The 21676-nt window shown below is 40.2% G+C and overlaps 1 protein-coding gene across 3 annotated transcripts in view; it reads right to left on the bottom strand.

Moving 5' to 3' along the window:
* Positions 1-792: 792 nt before the first annotated feature.
* LOC122712070 overlaps positions 793-21676 on the bottom strand; it is a 34093-nt gene continuing 13209 nt past the window's right edge. Inside the window, exons 1-13 of one of the 3 annotated variants that reach the window (XM_043931389.1) lie at positions 19476-20186; positions 11158-13790; positions 6548-6642; positions 6322-6451; positions 6063-6169; positions 5699-5876; positions 5029-5272; positions 4761-4935; positions 4560-4686; positions 4294-4467; positions 4082-4164; positions 3617-3655; positions 2961-3095 (exon numbers count right to left, since the gene is read on the bottom strand). In XM_043931389.1, coding sequence (XP_043787324.1) covers positions 3634-3655; positions 4082-4164; positions 4294-4467; positions 4560-4686; positions 4761-4935; positions 5029-5272; positions 5699-5876; positions 6063-6169; positions 6322-6451; positions 6548-6642; positions 11158-13350 — 3528 coding nt within the window. In that variant the 5' untranslated portion in view covers positions 13351-13790; positions 19476-20186 and the 3' untranslated portion in view covers positions 2961-3095; positions 3617-3633. Of the gene's footprint in view, positions 3096-3616; positions 3656-4081; positions 4165-4293; positions 4468-4559; positions 4687-4760; positions 4936-5028; positions 5273-5698; positions 5877-6062; positions 6170-6321; positions 6452-6547; positions 6643-11157; positions 13791-19475; positions 20187-21676 lie in introns of those variants that run through there. The other 2 variants (XM_043931387.1, XM_043931388.1) reach the window with 2 other exon arrangements.

The following is a 21676-nucleotide window of genomic DNA, read 5'->3' as shown; positions in this document are numbered from 1 at the left end:
TCTCTTGATGCGATAACGCAATGGAGAAATTAAATAACTTTAAACATCAATCTTTTATTTGGAAAGCTCTATTAAAAATTAATTAAATTAAATAACTTTAAATATCAACCTTTTATTTGGAGAGTTTTATTTATAATTTAATCATTTCTTGAATTTATTTGCATTCTTAAAAATACAATTGAAAGTTTTAAATCTTCTTTTTCATTAAAAATAACCTGTCTTTTTTAATGATAAAATATCGAATGATATGAACTTAAATAAATTACCAAATAAAAGGTTATTTATCCTTAAAAAATATTGCGACGAAATTCTTGAATTCGATTTGAATTCGATTGTAAGAGATTTTCCTATCGAATAACTATTTCATTATCATTTTATTCATTTCTTTTTGCTAATTGTGAAAATTCATCGACGTAAAGGAACATATATTTTTAATATTGAGACATGATAAACACGAATTTTTGATTAGACAGTTTAAAAAGCGATTCTTAAAACAACTAATTTACATAATCAAGTGAACAGATATGTAACAGCAATAAGAATAATTTAACTATATTTTAAAAATATCGATCCGAGCATTATCTCTTTTAATGCAAATATTTAAGTATAGAACATTCAATCATTCCATGCGATTTTCGATATGTATTTATTATCATTGAATTATTTATGAATTTATTTTGGTAAATTCTTCTTTTTTCTAGAATTTCTCCAAGCTTAATATTGAAAGTGATTATTTGTAGTATGGTCCAGGATTAAATATCCTTTACGACAAAGAATTTTTCACCAATGCAATTTACATTGTTTGCAATTTAACACTGTTTAATTAACAAATAACACGAAATAGATCTAAAATTAACTCGCCATCTCACACGTGGTCTTCATTATGTGAATTATAGCACACATTTCGACTAGAGTATATTATTATATATATACGTCGTTAAAATAAATCTCGAAGACGAAATTAATATATACATTCCAGCAGTCTTGACGGCTCAAGCGGATTCTTGTAAATCAATTGTACCCTATATTTCTCGGAGTACTTTCATTTTTATCAATTAAAAATAACAATATACCAGTCGTATAATTATTATTTAATGAAATAACAAGTCGTAGAATTCACGCAGAAATAAAATCTGATGAGCAATTAATGTAACAATAACAATTAAAACGTATATAAGAGATATTTAAAAATAAGAGGGTACAACTTCTGATCTTCAATGTTGTAACTTAGATTAAGTCGAACCGCGTTTTAAGAGTCCTTTGCTGTGGCAGTAGACACTTTCAACAAAATCTCATCACACGCTCTTCAACAATCGTCTAGAAACGCATACGTTCTTCATGGTGTTTTCCCAACGAAAAGGAATCTAAAAATAGGATCTCCTTGCATTTATCATCGGAGACTTACATTACTTTAAACCACAATAATTTCTTAATAACAAGTTAAAAATTACATAAAATCTCGATCAAAGTAATTAAAAAAAAAAAAAAAAAAAAGAGGAAGAAGAAAAACAATGATATTCAGAATGCATCGTTTTGAGGAGAACACTATAAAGCTTTAACTTATAAAAAATTATGTCCATTCGTCCAACACTTAAAGGAAATTTCACAAAATCCCTTTGAATCTCGAAACAAATGTCACTTAGTTGGAAAGAACAACGTTTCATCATTTATAGCAGCATCTGCGTTCATAGTTTCTTTGTTTCTTCATTTTCCTTTGTACCTTCGTATTAAAGGTAATGGAACACGTCTCATCTTTGGCTTGTTTTCATCATTTTATAAGAAATTACCTGCAAACACGTGGAAAAGAAACAGCAATCATAGATCATAGTCTGCAACGTTCGAAAAACATACACTTCATTTTATGAATATTATAATGGATCGAATTGGAAGAATACTTTACTGATACAATCTCACTCGATCCTTTGAACGTTTCTTGCGTGCAATATTTTGCGTACAGTGTAACACTATGACTTACAAGATGATTACATAGGGTAATAACACCCCTTACTCGCAAATCCAACGATTATGAATCTTTTGACACGCAATTTCCATTTGTTGCAGCCTCGAAGTTTTCTTTTAGAGAAACATGTTCTTACAAATAATTTAATTTTTTCTTTTTCTTTTCTTTTTCTTTTTTTTTTTTTAAGATTAAAAAATAACTTCTTTTGAATTAAAAGAAAATAATTTGTCAAAATGATTAACTGATTGAATTTTTTTTAAATTTCTAGAACTATTTTTAATCGATTTTCTTATAAATGGCTGCAGCAATTGAAAGACTCGCATTTTTTTCAAGTGATTTTCTCGCATTAAGTAAAAATAAGAATTCGTGATTTACTGTCTATTTACAACGTGAAGTACACAATATGTATATCATAAAGAGATTGAACAATGACGCTTGCTTATCACACATCGTCGTGCCGTGGCCTGAATCTTCTTCTCGACTACTATTCATAGTTACGGATCGATTCGGTGATATCAAAGCTTCTCTGCTTCAAAGAGAATCCTATGATATTTTCCTTTTGTTATTTTTTTTTTTTTAGCTCAAACAATTAAAAATTGTTTAATATTTAAAAAACATCCAAAGTTCTATTTCATCGATATCTTTTTAAAGTAATACTTAAATATAAGATAGAATATCTTAATTATTCTTGAATGTTTTTGTACTTTAAAGAAGTCACTCAGACTAGATCACCGAATGGATTCGTATTGAATAATTCGCCGAGAAACATTTTATCATAATATACGACTGTTCACAAAAAGATTACACGACACTCTTACTATATAGAAAACAACTACGCATTTAAACTACTAAATTCCGTCTAGAGATAATTTCCCTCTTTCTTTGCTTTCTCTTTCCGAATAACGTTCAACTTTCCCTTATTCAATTATCACTCTCAGCATAATCGTCGCTATCACCACTGTCATAATATTGGTTCTTCGACTGCTGATGAATAGAGTCCAATGGATTAATTGTAGATATATCATCAGAATATCCTTTAAACTGGATATCTGTACCTTGAACCATGTCCACGGATTCACCATCCAGAATCTCCAAATTTGGAGAAAACGCATCCTCCGATATGGAATCGTTTGGCCTGAGGAAAAAATATATATTTTTTATTTTTGCGTTAAATAAAATTTTTATTTTTCATAGATCAAAAATGATATGTAAACTATAGAAGGTTCAACTACAATATTCTACAATATAACGTAAGATTCAATTAGTTGATTAAAAATAATGCAAATTATGATCATATTTTAGTAAAAGCGAAAACAATAATCCTAAAAAGCAATAAATTTAAAAAAGTATTTGAAATTCAAACTTTAATTCTTGCTGTTGGTATAAATATATAACGAGCATTTTGTGTTTATGAATGTTTTTTTTTTTCGATCAGCAATTTATCATACTAAAAATTTATGATTTTTAACGATCAATTTGAGCAATTTAAAATTTAAATGATATGTTGACGACACGAAAAATAAAAAAAAAAAAAAAAAAAAAAAAAGAGATGGAACAAAAAAACAAGCAGTTAGCCGACTTTCTAATTAATAAATTATGCATACACGAGCATCGTGCATAACTATATATCATGCAGTTCTGGTTTCATTTACTTACTGAGCTGTAGATGATGGTTACATTTCATCATCACACAGCCTGCAACAAAACGCATAGATCGTACCATTACGGTCATAGTACAAGGTGAAATTGTTAGATCAGCGGGGCATACTGTCTATCTAATGACAATGCATGCCACAATTCGAAAGCTATAACTTCCGTTTCATAGCTCGAAATAGCGAATAGAACTTTCTATGAGAACTATAAAACGGGTTCATCTGTATGTTTTGCATAATAATATACAATATTTTTTAATTTCTTATTCTTATTTTTCAAAGTAATCCTCGATTGATTATATATAAAATAAAATTTTTATCTCAATTTACTAAGTATTAAACAATGATTAATACATTGATGCGTAACATATATATCAACGTTAATAAGTGATAGTAAGAACAATATTCATATACTGATTATATGGCATGAACCATGTGCAATATAAATTACGTGAAATCAATTACTTACATTTGTTCATTTTGTTCGTTACCACTCTCTTCGGTGACCAACAATTCGTACTCCTCTGCTGCGAATCGGTCCCAATCTGACAGCTGTTACAAATGAAATAAAAAAAAAAAAAAAAAAACGTAACGATAACGGATATCAGTAAAATGCTCAGTAACAACAACTGCTTTTCCTGTTAAATCTACTTGTTTCTGATAATTTCTAAAGCTCTTTACCTCGTGACCATCAGGGTCATGTTCTCTTGCAGATGCAAAGGGATCTCTCTGCTCGTGATCCAGGTACTTTTCGAGGTTGAAGAACGTGTCAAAGAAGATTGAAGTCATTTTACACTTTTTCAAGTCGCTTAGGGATATTTTTCCTGATTTTTCCGGCTTGATCATATCTAACATCTATACAAAATCATATAAAACATACTTCAATGGACGAAACAATAGAATGAATACATAATATATAAAATATTTAATATTCTAACACGACTTGCCTGACAAAGGCAATCCTCGAAAGGTAACGTCTCCAATCCAATCGCCTCCATACGATGCAATTGTTCTTCGTAAAAATATTCCAATTCGTACATCGACAAATATCCATCACCATCGAGATCCATGCACCTATTGACCATCCAAAATGAACCATATGTAATCATCCACCCAATATACGTAATCTTAAACGCTTCGCATTATACCTGAACCAATATTCAATAGCGGTCGGATGATTTTTATCCTCTTCGCTTAACAAGAACCACACGAATTCCGTGTAACTCATTTTATCCTGAGATTGTTGAACGCCGTTTCCGCTTTTCACGCCACCCCTCGTCACTGCACCACTGAATATTCTCGCGATCATACGTTTGGAAAGAGCTAGAACACGCTCGAGTTGAAAAATGAATTTCCTTGTAACGAAATTTACACGGAATATTGTAAAGGAAAATATATATATTTTTTTTTTCTTACCGTGATCATTATGTTTTGTGAGATCTGTCTTGTCGATGAAAAGATCATGATCACGATCTAGCTCCCAGAACTTGCAGTAGATCACATAGAAATGCTCGTAGCTGAAGTAAGCTGTTACTTGATTGATGTCTTCCTCGTGCTCGAGGATCGCGATCACCGAGAGCAGATTGCTTCTTCGCAACTCCGCCACGGAAATCCTTCCGCTCCAACTTCGATTCACGCAATAAAATATCCTAGCGATCACCTGGACAGAATGAATATTCATCAAAATCATCAATTAAGAACTTTAAATATAAACTTCATCGTGTTAACTGCCTTCTCAATATTGAATGTACAAATGTACAATTCGTGTAAATACGGAAGCCAGTTTAACTGAGAAAAAAGAACGGAAGAATTCTACTGTTAAATGGTCAATATCGTATAAAATACTCGTCGACTCGTTAAAATGATTTTCCAATGAGTGAGAAGAGCGCGTGTGATAATTGCTCGAGGCGAGCACGATCACGTTGAATAATTCAAGACGATTCACGTTGCGTAAATCGTATGGTCAATTCTCTGTGGAATCTTTTTTCTTTTCTCTCTCTCTCTCTCTCTCTCTATACATATATATATATCCTTGTCTTGAAAACGAGAGAAATATCCAGCAAATATTTATCGCGCGAATACGAACCGTGTGTACGTAGCGTGAATGGAACTCAGTAGCCTCTTTGAGAAAAGTTAAACCGGGATGGGTCTCGACTACGTCTTGTACCAGGGGGATCAAATCCTCCGGCAGTATATTGTTCCTCTGGCCCCGGGTTGTGATTCGAATAAACTTGCTCGCCGCGTCGTGGTGGGTGTTCGATATTCTGCAAACAGTCAACCCCACAATAATCGTTAAACTGATGGAATATAAAGAAGAAATTGAGAATTAAAATTAGAACCGTCTGATCCTAAAATAAATCTTGATTTATTCGTGTATCGAATCGTACGTGAAGGGAACGTTCGTGAATTTGAAGAATATACGTTATAATAAGCTTATATTCGTTGCTTACTCTTCTTTCCAAAATTCAAGGAACGCGTTCATCTCAACGTAGCCTGTCTGATCTCCGCCAGCCGCGAGGAAAAGCGGCACTTTCCAATAGAGCGGCAAGTCGCATGCCTGCAAGACAAATCATACGCTTTTGTATACTATACAGCTGTTCCATCAATGGAACGTTGAAGTTTGAACGAGTTTCCCACGTGAATAACCCACGAGAGAATAATCGAACGGTCAAGATCAAATCTTGGAGAGAAAAATATAGTTTAGTATACCTTCGTAATTGTGTGAAATTGGGCTCGGGACGCACGATGGCCGGGAAGAGCTTGAAAAGCGGCGGTGATCCTCGCGATAGTTGCCTCCACTTGCGATAACGGCAAAGGTTTTCCTCCGGGAAAGTAAAATCTGCAAACGACCAATAGATATTTCGCGTTTATCGGTGTTTGCTCGATTAATACCAACAGTGTTGTATCGGTATATACGGTTTGGATCAACGTTTACCGTGGTATGTGAACGTTTCTGTTCGCTTTCACGTGCCTCTGGAGTGTCGTGTGCGGTGGCAAGCTCTTTTGCTGTGTCTTGTCTTTCGCGTACGTCTAGAACCAACAAGCATCGTTCCGGGGAAACTGATTGGATCCGTGAAAAATGGCAAAATCGCAACCACGAACGTTTCTCCGTGCACGATCGTGGTGTGGATTCGTGTGTGGTTGCAATTTTGCACCGCTCGATTCGAACATGATAATAATATTCGCGAACGGAATTACAATTACAAGTTATAATTATTGGTAAAACACAAATACTCGTAAAATAAATTCTTGGAAGGTATTGGAGGAAAAGTTTTATTTATTTCCTCTGTGTTTAATTCTTCTCGTTACATAAGTACGTTTTATCGCGTTACAAACAAAGGACACCACGGCGAGCCACGATCCTGATCTCATTATATTGTTCGTGCTTCCGGTTACGAGAAATCGATGAGGTTCTCAAAGGTGGCTAATCGATCGCCTCGACGATATAGGAATAATTTTACGCTTCTTCGAAAGCGAAGGTATCGGCGAACCAAGGACGCGACATCCTGTTACGCGACGCCAAGGATCCGAAGAATGCAAAGAGGCCGGCCAACGCGGCTAATGCATCGCCTCGCCCATGTGACTATGATTACATCACGAGCCACTTTTACGCGTTGTTGTTTCCAACATCATGGTCACGGGACGAGGAGGATATTTCCACGTGCTGAGTGTTCATCGATCGATCTTTTTTTTTTTTTTTTCTTTTCTTTCTTTTTTTCCTTCGACGAAGAAAGAACGAAGAAAATTTCTAAAAGTGTGTTTCTTCTTTTTTATTCAACCACAAAGAAATCGGGAAGAAAAGGTGTCAATGATCGCCAGAAATAAGGGAAAGGCTAACGACAGCAACGGTAATAATAGACGAGAGAAAAAAAAATACTGTACGTATATAATAAAAATAGCGGTAGAGCTTCTTCGATGAAATCCGTTTAAGAAAAGATCAATAATGCATGCCGTTCAGCGCGGTAAAAATAAGACAACGTCCACTCGAATAACCAAACGATAATCGTCGATATCCTCGGGTCGAATAAATCTAACGTGAAAAACTCGATTCTTCGATGAAATTTAACGAGAAGAATGAAAGTAAAATAGAAAGAGAGAAGAACTTACATTACTGCAATATAATACGCGTATACACGCGGGAATCGAGTAGGTTGCGATCATCATCAAGATGCGAATCATCGTGCAAATGCCGGAACAGATCACGTTTAGCTCCCGTGACATTGGGATAGATTAGGCAAAATGGTCGAAACAATTATTACGGCCTCATGTTTGGCACGGTCCACTGCGTGACACACGGGATACCGTCAATCAACGTTCCAATTGACATAGCAAATTCGACTGCACCTCTCGATCGAGCCCTTCGAGCTCTGCCAATCGGCCAAGGATCGTTCGTTTCCGACACCGAATACTTGACCTTCGCCGTTCGATCGAACCTTCGATATTTTCATTCAATTTTATTCCTAACTTTGAACCTTCATGGTAGCTCCGTTCATTCGAAGCGGGACGCTAAAGTCCGTAAACATATTTTAAATTAATTGGAATCGCGATGGAAGTGGCATTTCATCGAGGGCCTGATTCAATCGGATGTTCTTGCGGGGGTTGAAGGGAAGCGTAGAGATGCGGCAGAAAGCGAATCTAATTCATCGATTGGATCCATCGAGACCTCTATACAGTATTACGCAGAATAAGTTTGTTTTACGCTTTTAACGTTTAAAATATGCGAAAAAAAATTCATGAATATTTATACGAGGGAAAAAAAATCCATGAATATTTAAATTTAAATGTAAATATTTACGTTTAAACTTTTCGAACTTGAATATTTGAATTTTACTCGATACCTGCACATCGTTCAAGAACATCGAATACCAGATCGTTTCCTTCCTGGTTCCTATTATTCTAACGACTCTTACGTAGCCGGTCGCGGATTAACTTTCCTGGCCGGGGGACCGCTTTTCAGCCATAAGCGGCGTTACACTCGGCTTCAAGGCGACTGTCGACGGCCTTTTGAAATCTAGCGCTCATATCCAATAAGGAGCTGGCACAATGAGTCAGTCAGCGGTCGCAGATATTCGCCGGCAAGATTTCTCGCCGTTCGAATCCGCGATCGAACTCTTTTCCTATTTTTCTGCCGCCTCGAGATCACGCGCCGCGTGCGTCTTCGCGTTCTTCCATACGGGGGATATGGACACAACACCGCAAGACGCAACGCGCGCGTCTTTTCCAATAGAAATTTTTTAATTACCCGATACCTGGAACGTTGCCTGGTCGCACGCTCATCGTCAACGTCTCGACCCGTCCTTCTATCATCATATCGTTGATTCAATGAATCCCTCGCGGTGATTTCGAACGGTATTCCGGCAATTCTATGGCAAACACGATCCAACTATATCCCCGAACTACCGCCGTTTGCTCGGTAATGAACAAAGCGTATGGAGCACGGACCACCCTGAACGAATAAACAACACCGACGTAACATCGTATTGCCTCGAGTATTATTTAACCAACGGTAACGACGATAAGCTGGCCCCGGGAGCTGTCCGTTTCCACTTATGGCCATGGTGGTCCACTTTATTTCTCTCCTCGAGGTCGAATAACATTTAATCGTAACGAAAACCGAGCACATGACTCAGCTGCGACCAAACAAACGACGGACACGCCGCGTTTCTACTCTACGTCGATTAAATTAATCGAGCTCCTCTCCTCCTCGCCGCCTATAACAGCGCCTTTTCTCCTTCGAGATCTTGTCCATTTTTCTCTCGCCCTCTCTCTTTGAACGATTAAAATTGACGGGAACAGAGCGGTTCGCCGAGAGGGAAAGAGGGATTCAGTACGCAGTGCCAAGGATAAGAAAATAATCCGACGTTGGTCAACAAACGCCATCGATTTCTGGATACATCGGTTTTCACAGTTAGTTGCTTCTTTTTTCTTCTTCTTCTTCTTTCTTTTTCTTTTCCCCTCCCTCCCAACAGACGAATTTCGTTGAACCTTTCCTTTACGTCTATTGACGATGCACCGCGCGAGCGCAAAATCGCTACAGCCTCTACCCGTTGCATCCATAAATATCTACGTGTTTCTCACTTATTCCACGTACGCTGGAATTCGAGGAATCTTATTGTTTCCATTCGTTCGTATCGTTCGTTGCAACGACGAATCGAGCGAGGGGATTGGTATCAATTTTCTAGAAATCAGCTCGATAATTATCTCGAGTTAATTCGAAAAGCCAATTCCATTGCTAAATACGTATAGGAAAGGAATGTCTTTGAGCGAATCCAAGGTTGATATCAAAGCATAGTGAGAACGTAATAACCGTTTAATAACAATGGCATAGCCAAGCCCCTCGGGCCACGTGCATTGTTCCAGCGCTCAGCACCGCCATATTGGAGAACCCGAGGCCTATCAACGGTATTATAGATCAAGATTGACTACCGAAAGGGAACTCGTTCAGATTAAGATCGGTGATTTCGAGAGATTAAATTAAATTAGGGGAAAAAAAAAAAAAAAAGAAAAAAGATCGATGAGAATTAGCGGAGAGATTAAAGGATCGGGACGATCGATGGATACGCTCGAAACAATTATACCTATGCTCGACTAGGAAAAGCCAGGGCGATAACAGTTTTTGGCAGGCAACCGTGCCAGGTATAATCCTCCTTTTTTTGGCCCTGATCCAGACCAGCTTTGTAACTCCCGAGAACTATTCTTTCTTAATCGTTTCGATCGATTTAAATTCGTGTTTCTTACTAATTTTCGAATGACGCGTCTTCCGAGAAGACGTAGTTTCAATAATTCGTAAGAAAGATATTTATTTTAGAAGAATCGTTTGAAAGTGATCGAGTAATAATACGAGATGTTTAATCACGATTTCGCGAGGTCTTTGATACCTCAACACTGTTTATATCTTCAGAGTATAATTTCACGTATGTTTCAATTCATTAATATCAACCGTGTTCAAACGGATTCAGAAAAAAAAAACCAAAGAAAATTGCACAAGCTCGATAACGAAGAAGAATAGAAGAAGAGGCTTGCGGATAAAGGCATGCAGAAACGACCTCTACGCGAAGAGATCTTGAACTCGTTTCGAGACAAAAGTGCAGGAGTCGACCGGTCGAACATCCTCCCAGGGAAGGAGGAATTTGGACGCCGACCAAAACGCCCGATATAAGCCATCCAGAGTGGCGAGAACATACGAGAGAAGACACGTCTTCCCGATCGTCGTGGAAGTTCTCGAGGTACAGTCTCGTCCCGCCGAATTAACCATCTCTTCCAGGAAAACGTGGCTCGTCTTTCGTAGGATTTTCTTTACGCATCCACGTGTAAATGGATGTATAATTGCGCGGCCTTGTAAAAAGTTTTCGAACGGGTCTCCTCTCGATTTTCTAAACGGACCTCTTCTCGATCTTCCTCCGCTTCCGTGGATCGATTTTGTACTTTTTTTTTTATTTTTTTTGTGTATAAGAAAATATCTCTCTAACGTCAAGTTTTCAAAAACGTAAGGCAAAAGTTAAGAAAGAAACGATAATTGTGGATCGCGGTAAGCGATCGATTTACCTGAGCCTTGTTTTGAACCTCGTGTCCTGTTCTCCAAGTGTTGATGGCCGGTTGTCGTGGCCCTCGTTTGTCGAGCAACAGCTCGCTCGGGCACTTCTCGAAGATCAAAACGCGTTCAGCGACGGATCCCCTGGTTAAAAACGGTCTGATAGGATTGTTCCCGGTTCCAGTTGCGGCGGCGGCTCTAATATGCTGCTTCTGTTGGGTGGTCAATTCCGGATGAGGTACTTGCTCGATTCTTGGCCTTGGCGAATTGATTCTAGGGCCCCATCTAGACGTGACAGGATCCTTCTCCTCTTTACTCGCTTCCTTGTCCTTTTGTATCTCCGTTTCGAATTTGGACCTCGTGGTCGACACTAACTGCTCCGTGGAATTGAAACTGTTGTTGTTCGTTCTCTGCTCCTCCAACCTCTGTTGGGTCGGAGGATTTTGCTGAGCCGCTCTGTATCTGACTTTCGCGTAATCCACCACTGACATGTTGGACAGATCATCCTTGCTCAGAGATTTCGCGTCTGACGTTGCACTAGCGTTAGACGTTCCCGATGTCCCGGTGGACGTCACGTTGTTCACCATGGCAGCGGAAGCGGGGACCAGGCCCCCTCCATGATGATTGTGACCGATGATTATCGGTTTAACGGGCTCCACCTTCGGTTTCTCCCTCTTGATCGCGGGTTTCTGGCGAGTCAGAGGCACCGTCCTCTCCACGGGCTCCTCCGTGATCACCGAGCCCGTCTTCAGAGCGTTTATCAGTCTTTCCTCCTCGCGTGCAACCTCGTCCAGGTACGCGCTCGAATTAGAACCGCTGTTCCTCTTCTCCTCCTTGCTCGCCAACGATTTGCTTTCCTGTTGCGGTGATCTACAAGGATCCGTTATTCTTTTATTGTCGTTCAACTTGTTCTTCAGGGGCCAAGTGGTCAAGCCTGAATTCGTGGAAGAATCGTCGAGATTGGAGGAAGCGGTGGGAGAGGTGATCACCGTACTGGTTGGCCTCTTTTGCTGCACCACGATCTTCGAGGGCGTGATATCCGCGGGAAAAGTGGTCTCTATAGTTTCCAAAAATACTTCCCGATGATGCGCGCCCGGTGTTTTCGGGGAAACCTGAGGCTTCACTATCTGCGAAGGTTTGTTCGTGAACGGGGAAGTCGGGGACAAGAGAACGGTTCCTTGCTTCGCCTTCCCCTGACCGCCAACGTTACTGCTCTTCAAGGGAGAGGTCTGCGATTGTTGCTGTTGTTGCTGCATCGAGTTCTTCTCGAACTTCTCTAGCGCGAACTGTATCGACGAGGGTAGAGTCTTTGAGGGCGACCTCTGCCTCGACGCGGCTAACCTAGCTTTGTCCTCCACCACGAAATTGTTCACCAGCTTCTCCAAATTTCCGTTATCGAGATTCGGCGTTTGGCTCAGTATATCAACCGCCGCCGTGGCGGGTGTACCGCTCGTGGGCGAACTTTTCCCGGTATTGTTCGCGCTGTTCGACGCGGAACTCGGCGTGAGAGCGCTTCCGAACTTGTCCGCTGCCGTAGCATTGCTGTGACAGTTCAATATCTCGGTAGGGGCTAACCCACGGCTCTTCCAAGTCTGATAGATGGCCTCCGCGTGGTCGCTGATCTGTTTCGCGATCGCCGCGATGTCCTCGTCACCGGACGTCGAGGTGTCCGTCGGGAATTTCTGTCGCAGATCGTGCTTCGCGGTTGCCGCCATGCTTGGACAACGTTCCTGCTGCGTCTGCCGCTGCTGACGCAGCTGAGGATGGTGCTCAAGCAAGAAGCTCGCGGCACGTCTGCTCAACTCGGTCGAGTGGTCCAAGACGAGCTCGGCGAGCCGTGGATCGGTTCCCAGGGGGACCACGTTCACAGGGATCGCGTAACCGAAGTGAATCGCCTGGCAATCGACCTGGTCGCGGCCGGACCGAGACTCGTTCACCAAACAGGCGTTTAGATCTGGACAGTGGACGGCCCGACTGGGCCGAGGGTCGACGGTCACGGGTACGAAGAGGTCGCGTCGGGTCGCGCAGACCCGGCGCTCGATCGTCTCGATCTCTACCGCCAGCTGTCGGCCAGCGACACCCCCAGAACACCTCGATACCGCCGTTTCCGTTCTCAGCCTCGATGACGGTGAGGACGTGGATGACGATGACGAGGATGATATCGTTCTCGATGGTTCCGTGATTACGAGGTCTGTTGCTGCTGGCATATCTCAGGCCAGCTGGCCTAAGAATCTCGTTCTCCACGGCCACGACGGAAGCCGTGCCACTGACCACGCGATCCTCGCTCCCTCTGCGTGTCCCCCCATCGTCGAATTCCTTCTTATCGTTCCTCTTCTTTCTTTTTTTCTTTTTTTTTCAACGACCGATCCTTTCTTCCAACGTTCAAAAGCCGAGTATTATTTTAGCAGGCATCGAATACGAGGAGATCGTTGTTTGCTCTTGTAGAGATTCAAACTGCTCAACTGGTATTCAACGCGAGAGTAAGTGTTCACGTTCGGGGTACACTGTCAGCATTATATAGTTTAATTATAGATAAGTATGTCCACTGTTACCGCGGTGGTATTCGATTCTTGATGATCACGCGACGGTCGATCGAGCTACATCTTCGCGTTCCTCGATGTACACCACGAGCATCGGACACCGCGATCTGAAACAAGATAAATATAAATTAGTACTTATCCAACGTAGGTATATTTTCGAACGTGACCGCGTTTACGAGGTGAAACAGAAGAGATAGCATCCTACGAATCTCATCCTTTAGTCGTCGACACGATAGAACGTAATTAAAAATAATTTCTCTCGTATCATATTCCCCGATCTTACTCTTACTCTTACACTACGTTTAATAAAAATAATTATCACAATCGATGAGGGAATATATAATATATAATTATCCCTCCTTGTAATTATCCTTTCCCAAATTTCCCAACAACGTTGCTAAACTTCCCGCGAGAAGGATAAGAAACGTCCATCGGATCTTTGTACCAAGGCGACACGGTATCGGTACTTTCACCCTGCATTGCTACGCGTATGCAAATGCGTGCCGTGGGGGCCGTGACCAGGCGTGCGTGCACGGCTTCGATCGTGCTCGAATCGCTGCAAGCTACGCGCGTTATGCGTACCTCGCGTTCTCCCTCCCCTCCCGCCCTTTTCCACCATACCCTTAACCAGCAGAAAGGGGGAGGAGGGGGAAGAAAATTTGTATTCCCGGTGTGGATCTTTCTTTGTCTCCGACTGGACATCGTACGTTTGGCAACTAACCGACCATCATTCTTAAAACGTTATCCCGCATTCTGCCCCTGTGCCACGTTGTCAAAGACCTCGCTGGAATACGGAGAAAACGTCGGCGAAAGATATCCTAACGTACTCCTCCATGCTTTTACGTAAATCGTCGCGACAAGAATTCGTGCTTTCTATTTCCGTTGATGGAGGTCTTGTCCCTGTCACGTTCGTCTTTTCCGCCAAATCATTGTCACGCGTTCTCGACTTTCAATAATGAGAGACTTTCGATGGAAGATTGCAATATAAATTAAATTAAATTAATTCTTTCCTTTTAAATAATAATGATCGTACGATATGTTTCTTTGAGGACGCTCAACATTTTGATTTCTTTTTTAAATATTTTAATATTGATTTTTCGAGTTGTTATTATTGGAATAAATAAAGAGCGATAAATAATTGATAACGCATCGGTTCGAAGAGCACCAAGTGCGATCTACATATCTGCTAATATTATTAAAATATTCCATTGTCATTTTATCTATTTTTGTAGTATTCTAGTTTTGTATATATTCTTTAATGATTTCGTAAAGGAGTAAAATTTTCTTGATACAAGAGAACGTTTTTAAACTTTGCACAAGTATTTTAACAAGAATCAAAAAGAATAATAATAATAATAAATCGTAAATTCTACAAATGTGCAAAGTTTAAAAAAAATTGGAATGTTCAAAGTTCTCTTATTAATCGAATACTAGTTGTATCTTCTTATATTAGATTGGACGTACTATTCCTTTCAAAATTTATTTATGTTTCTTTAATCGACGACAACTTATCTTCGTCGAGTTCTGTCTTAAGTCTTAAGCTGTCGGTTGTGTTATTAGAGTTGGCCAATAAAGAAAATAGAGTTTATCTGTAAAATATTGTCGAAGCCTATCCTATAAATGTCAATGATCGCTTAACGATTCTCGCTACTTTCACTCGAATAAATTTCTTTTTTTTCTTTTTTTTTTTTTTTTTTTTTAGTCACATTTACCAAGTTTGCAAATATCTGCTCGTTATGTCGGGCACAAATATTTGTTTCTATAAATCACGAGCGCGCGCACGGATCCCGCGGTTCCTTCACCGAGCGCACGTGCGATAAGACGACGAAATAGTCTCGACGAGCCGCGTTTCGTTTCACGATCGAAGTTGAAGAACAAAGAATGTGTCTCGTAATCACCGTCATATATTTTCCTAACCTTCAGCTAGCTAAGATCCTAAAGATCGCAGTAGATACCACTCGGCATACTCTAAATATATCTAGGTGAGGTGACGCAATGACGAAAAGTATATAAATTCTTTACAGGAATATGATGTAACCTTCAAAAACGAATATTCTCATGAGCGGATTGTCTAATGTTTTGAAACATGTACGCGCATCCATGAACATTGCATCAATAAAAATAAAGTATATTTCCCTCGACCTGATTTCCGCCCACCATTTCGCGAAACGTGAATCAGCGACCTGTGCACAACAACCTTGCCTATTTCCTACCGATATCGCTCAAGCCTGTGTGATAACGGCACCACCTACTTTTTCCAATCCATCCAGAGACAACTAGAAAACAATATCGTAAACGATATTATTACTCCGTACACTGCTTAGAAACAAGATCATAAACAAGCGAACGTTATATTATCCGCCACTTCGAACCGGGACGCCCACGCGCGCCTCGTATCAATCCTTCTTTCGCCAATTCGTTCGAACGATTCGCGCGAAAAGATAGAACCGCCGATCATAGCCTTCCAACGACACGCGCAACCATTGAAAATTTTGTCGAATTTTGGATTCGACGTGTTCGACAAGAATGAGACACGAGTTCTCGGAGTGAACTCGATCGTTCCCTGGAACGGTTCCAAAAGAGGATCGAACTCGAACGATCGACAGTACGTACGACTGAGATCGGACATTGTCGAGTGATAAGTGTATACATCGCAACGGGCCGCGTGTGAGTTTGTCACGTAGCCGTGTGCACGCTTCGTTTCTACGTAGAAGGGACTCTCAACGTCGCATAACTCGGTCACGTTTGCGGTTTGCATCGTTAGAATACGATACGGCCCACTAAAAATAGCGGCCGAGCCAATATCGATACGCCGTAAACGGTGTCAATCCCGTGATCGGAACCATTGCAACTACACGGAACGTTGGGTTTCCGCGAGTATGCAATTATCTCGTGTTTTTTTTTTTTCCCCCTTTTTTATTTATATTCTCGTTCTTCCACGTAATTTTCATGAAAAATGAAAATGGACGGACGTTCGTTACTCGTCACGAATCAGAGAAGGATCGGTTATCATCGTTATTCTTGGGATGGAATTAAATTATAAGCGTTTAAAAGAAGATAGAGAAGCAGTTTGCAGAGAATGTTTTAATCGTGGTTGACTCTGATCACGGTGATCGTGAAATTGTTCGTAAATACAGTTATTCGTGAGAGTATATTAATTACTTTCCCTACAAACTCGATTAAAACGCATCGATGCGTTTCGAGCAAACCTTTAATTTGCTTATCATCGAGGGAAAAGTGGGACGATGCCGTGGAAAGAATACAGATCGAGATGTGATCGTGGAGAAGGAAATTAGTTCAGACAGTTTCACAGACCGAGACAAGAAAGGATGTCGTTATAAATAGTTTCTTAATGCGAAAGAGAAGGAAAAATCGATTTCAAGGATAGCCGTGTATTTTTCGCTGATATCAGGTCTATCGATTCCTGACATCAATCTACGTCAATTATTCGATTTATATATATATGTATATATATCACAATCGCTTGTAAAAGTATCGATATAAAAGTTTTCGACGTCATTTATCAATATTTTCACTTGTAATAGTATTAATATCTCGATATCTTGATTCATCGTATCAACAACACTTCTGTAACAAACAAATTCGATATCAGGAACATTGAGAAATTGCATAAATTTCGTCGAAGAAATCTTCCGCGTAAAATGTCCGTATCACAAATATGCAAAGGAGAGAAATTGGCTGTGTTACGAGAAATGATAGTTTACTTAAATTCCAAGGCTGCACGAGCCTCCAGTTCTCGCGGTCAACGCGAAAACCCGCGTACGTGGATGGAATCGTGATAATATGTAAAACGATCACCACGAGGGTTTGCGCGTTTTCGTCTCTCGAAATAGACGGTCGAAAAGTCGCTCACTGGGCCCTCTCGCCTTCCCCGTATTTTCCTCAAGAATTCGTCGCGAACTCGAAACAGTTTTTAGGCTTAACGACATCGTCGTTCTCCATCGTCATCCATCCACAATCTCGGCCGTTATATTAAATTCTTTATTGCTCCCTGCTCAACTTGTCGTATTATCATCGTGTGAAAAGAAGAATAAAGTGAAATTCGGTGAAAACAAAGTATATTAGTTTAGTTAATTATGGAATGTTTCCATCAATAAAATATTTAATATCTATCATCTCCCCTTCCATCTCTGATTCTTATTTTTTTAGATTGATACTTCCTCTTGTCGTCGATAGTTTTTATCGATAAGCGGAAAGAAGAGGACCTGATGCGATTATCATGGAGGATGACGGAAAGAGAGCGTGTAACGCTTAAATTTACAGGGAAACTTTTCGATAAATCGACGAATCGGACGAATGTTCCGACTGTCTTTTCAAGTTTCGACAACACGTCGAAACTCTTCTCCGATAGTATCGTACCGTTAAAAGTTTCGTGTATTTCAGGCCGTTTAAATGGTTGGAATAACACGAGTTGTGGACAGAGGTATGTCTTTTAGCATCGGTTCCCGATTAAAAAACTGCGTCAATAATAAATTAAAAAAAACGTAATGGCCGATTGATCGGTTGCCAGCTTAAAACAAGCAACACGGTGATGACAAATGACGCTATTTCCGCTTAAGAAGTCTTCTTCTCTTAATGGCATTACACAATCCATCGAGAATATAATAATAAAAAAACAGTTTCGACTTTTGCAATCTTCTTTCCCTCCGGTATCGTTAATTTTTCTATTAGCTCTTTACTAGAGATAAGCTTTTACGCGTTTCGTCATATCGTTGCTGTTGTCAATCAGTAAACGCGATAATAGTAACGGTACAATTTTATATAACTTTCAATCCGTTTTCCAACGGAACAGCGATACAGGAAAAGTTTTACGGAAATTGATTATTCGAATGGAAATTCCGAAGGAACAACCGGGCCGACCTATCATCGCCACTCGCGATAATACCGATAAACGAGTCACAGTTTTGCAAATAAGCAAGACGTGTCGCGTGCGATGAGGTGGCAATGTATGTTTCTGACGGTCCACATTTTGCGTGTGGATCGTGGTTTCTATATACGTGCACGTCTATGCGCAAGTGTGATGAATAGGTACGCGTACGTGGACTACCGTATGCAAAGTTTATTTCGGTTCGTCCTGTAATATTAGACGTGATGCGAACATTCGAACGCAGGATCTACGAGGGAACGATTAAAAGTCTCGAGTAAATACTAGAAATGTTCGACTAGTAGTCTAATAAAAAAAGGAAAAAAAAAAAAAAAGAAAGAAATATTCGATACTGTGAAAATGAATCGTCGAAACATCACAAGTTTAAAAACGTCTTATTAAAATTATACGCGACGATATTTTTTTCTCTTCATGAAAAATATTTATGAAATTTTAATCAACGTTGATGCTGAATTAAAATTGATCGACGTCGCATCCATAAATGTTAAATCAAGTTGTCGCGCTATTGTAAGAAAGGTATTTGTCACGTTGTCTCGAGTCAATACTCGAAGAGAATCGATCGTCGACACCGAGATACCCACTCACTTACGGTCAAATTTATTTTTGGCCACGAATTCTCTCGTACGCGAAATCGAACCGCCGTGTTCTGGGCGGGAATCGTCTTATGTCGAATCTCGGGTCTACGATACCCGCGGCGTACAATTCTTCTTTCTATCTGTCCGCTTCTAAAATTGTAACCTGGCGAACAACCTCGGTGGTCGACCGGTTGAACTCTTTCGAAGATATAAATTGCTCGAAATCGTTATCCTCCAAACACTTATTCGAACGAATAGATTTCTCGGAACGAAATTAGCACGAATAATAAAAAATTTAACGATTCAATTACCTTGCTAATTCCTCGCTCGAAATTCAGACTCGAAATTGTTGAACGTTTATCGAGTGGGAAGAATAGCGACTATTAATTAATAAACGGACAAAAGATTTTTTAAACACGAGGTAAAAAAAAAAGAAGTTCCACCGTGCTCCTTTGAATCTTTCGATATCTTCCTTCTCCAAACCGCGGACGCGCTTCCTCCATTCAGATATAATAGAATATCTCCGTTTCGTGACGCGGCTTTCCCATTCAACTGCCGCTTTCAAAGGGTTAAAAATAAAGTTGGCATCGAGGTAATACTTTGTCCACTTTTCTAAAATCCACGCTCGAACCACATCACTCCGCACTGAGCAAAAATTTACAAGTTTTTTTTCTCCTCTCGTAAATATCCGAAAGTTTCTTCCGTATTCTCATAAAAACGTGTTCCGAACTTATCGAGTCTTCTTTGATTTTTTTCCCTCCGATTCCATAATCCACTTTCTTCGTAAAGGTTTAAAATTCCAGTGTACACCAGTGACACAACGAAGGGTTAAAATCGCGAACAAAAGAAATAATCCCAAAAGAGATATAGGACGAGCGTGAATCGTCGATACGCGTTGTACGATCGCGCGACACCGACTGAGCGGCAGCGCGACAGAAAAGAGCGACAACTCTGTCCGATACTTCGAGCTATACGTGCGCTCTATTCATCTCGAAGTCGCGTCGAATAATACCGTCCAATACGATTGTTCGAAGAATAAGAAGAGCGGATTAATAAACGCCGTGGTTCGAAACGACGGTTATTAATCGACGAAATGATTTTTTAATCGTACAATAGCGACTTATTTTGGGCTGGAAAATATCCAAACGCGATTATGATTGGCATGAGATATTGGCCTTCGGTGTAACAATCGCGATACGCTTTCCACCAGTTATTTTAGTCCGATATACATATCGTTTCGATTCGAGAAAGAGAATACATGATACAAATTTATGCACCTTTAAATTTACGCTATTTTACGTTATGTTTTTGCATCTCCTTGCATAGGCGTAAATTTTCCAAAATTCAAACACAAAATTAGGAAATCCGGAAGGGATGTCGATGCAGCCTTCGAGCCTCAGTTAATTGACGAAACGCACGTGGCCGATCGAACGAGCGTGTCCAACCAAACCGATTTCTCGCGTTCTATCCAACGTTTCATTGTCCAAGTAGGCGTGTACCGGGTTAACGCGTGCCGGGGCTGACGCAATTTACGCTACTTACGTAAATCAACGTGAGAATACGCGTCACTCGGAGCCATTCGTAATTCACCAAGTCCAGTAATCGTGTAATTTACACGTAGTTCGATGTTAATGGTAATTAGAGAGCGTTGCAATTTCTAAATTGGACGAGGAAAAGAACGCAAGATACACAGAGAACATTCTCTTGGCGTGGAAAAGGAACAGCCAGTGAGCGAAATCTGTGCATACAAGGATAATTCAATTTTCCATTGTTTATGACATCCATTAATTTTTGTTCGAACATGGGGTCAACGTGTATTCTAGTCATCCGTGTCACTGGGTCAAGCTATACCTTCCTCCTCTCGATGAGGGTGATGAGATTTAATTCGCTACTCGACGTGACTCTCTTTCCAACTTCAACTGCCTCTCTACCCTCTCCCCTGTAATTTCAATGAATCCTCCTTCTCTCCCCGACGTCTCTCACTCCCACGTAACTATTAAACGAAACGACTGAAATGAATGACAACGAGGGAAAACGCGATGTCTGCGTTCCATCAATTTATCGGTCCAAAATTTTTTCCACTGCATTTCCTGCTCTAGAAATTTTCATTCCTTTCTTTATTAAGTCTTTACGCCACGTCTTTAATTTCTCGCTGCCTCTAGAACTCTCATTCCCAAAGAACGAGGTAACAAGGAACAAGCTCGATTAAGTCATCGTTTTTCTCGACAATAAAATCAATATGAAAAATACTTTTTGAAGCGTCAATTGCAATTTAGAGGCCGTTAACGACAAGCGTCGCAGAAACTCGTGCGTAAATACGTTGAATCTATCGTTGCAATCGTCTACGATTTGTTGAATCGCCAACAACCGAGCAGTCTCGGTGTTACATGCATCCGGAGGAAGAATTAAAAGCGAAGGGTGGGAAGCGCGTGGCAAAAGTCGGCGAGGTCGAAAATCGAGTAAATCTTGGACCGACTTTGGTCCACGATGCGCGTGACGCACTCGTGATGGC

The sequence above is a fragment of the Apis laboriosa genome, unplaced genomic scaffold (assembly GCF_014066325.1).
Source record: "Apis laboriosa isolate Shangri-la unplaced genomic scaffold, ASM1406632v1 scaffold18_cov149, whole genome shotgun sequence".
NCBI classification, from domain to species: domain Eukaryota; kingdom Metazoa; phylum Arthropoda; class Insecta; order Hymenoptera; family Apidae; genus Apis; species Apis laboriosa.
This window is presented reverse-complemented; position numbering and strand designations above follow the sequence as displayed.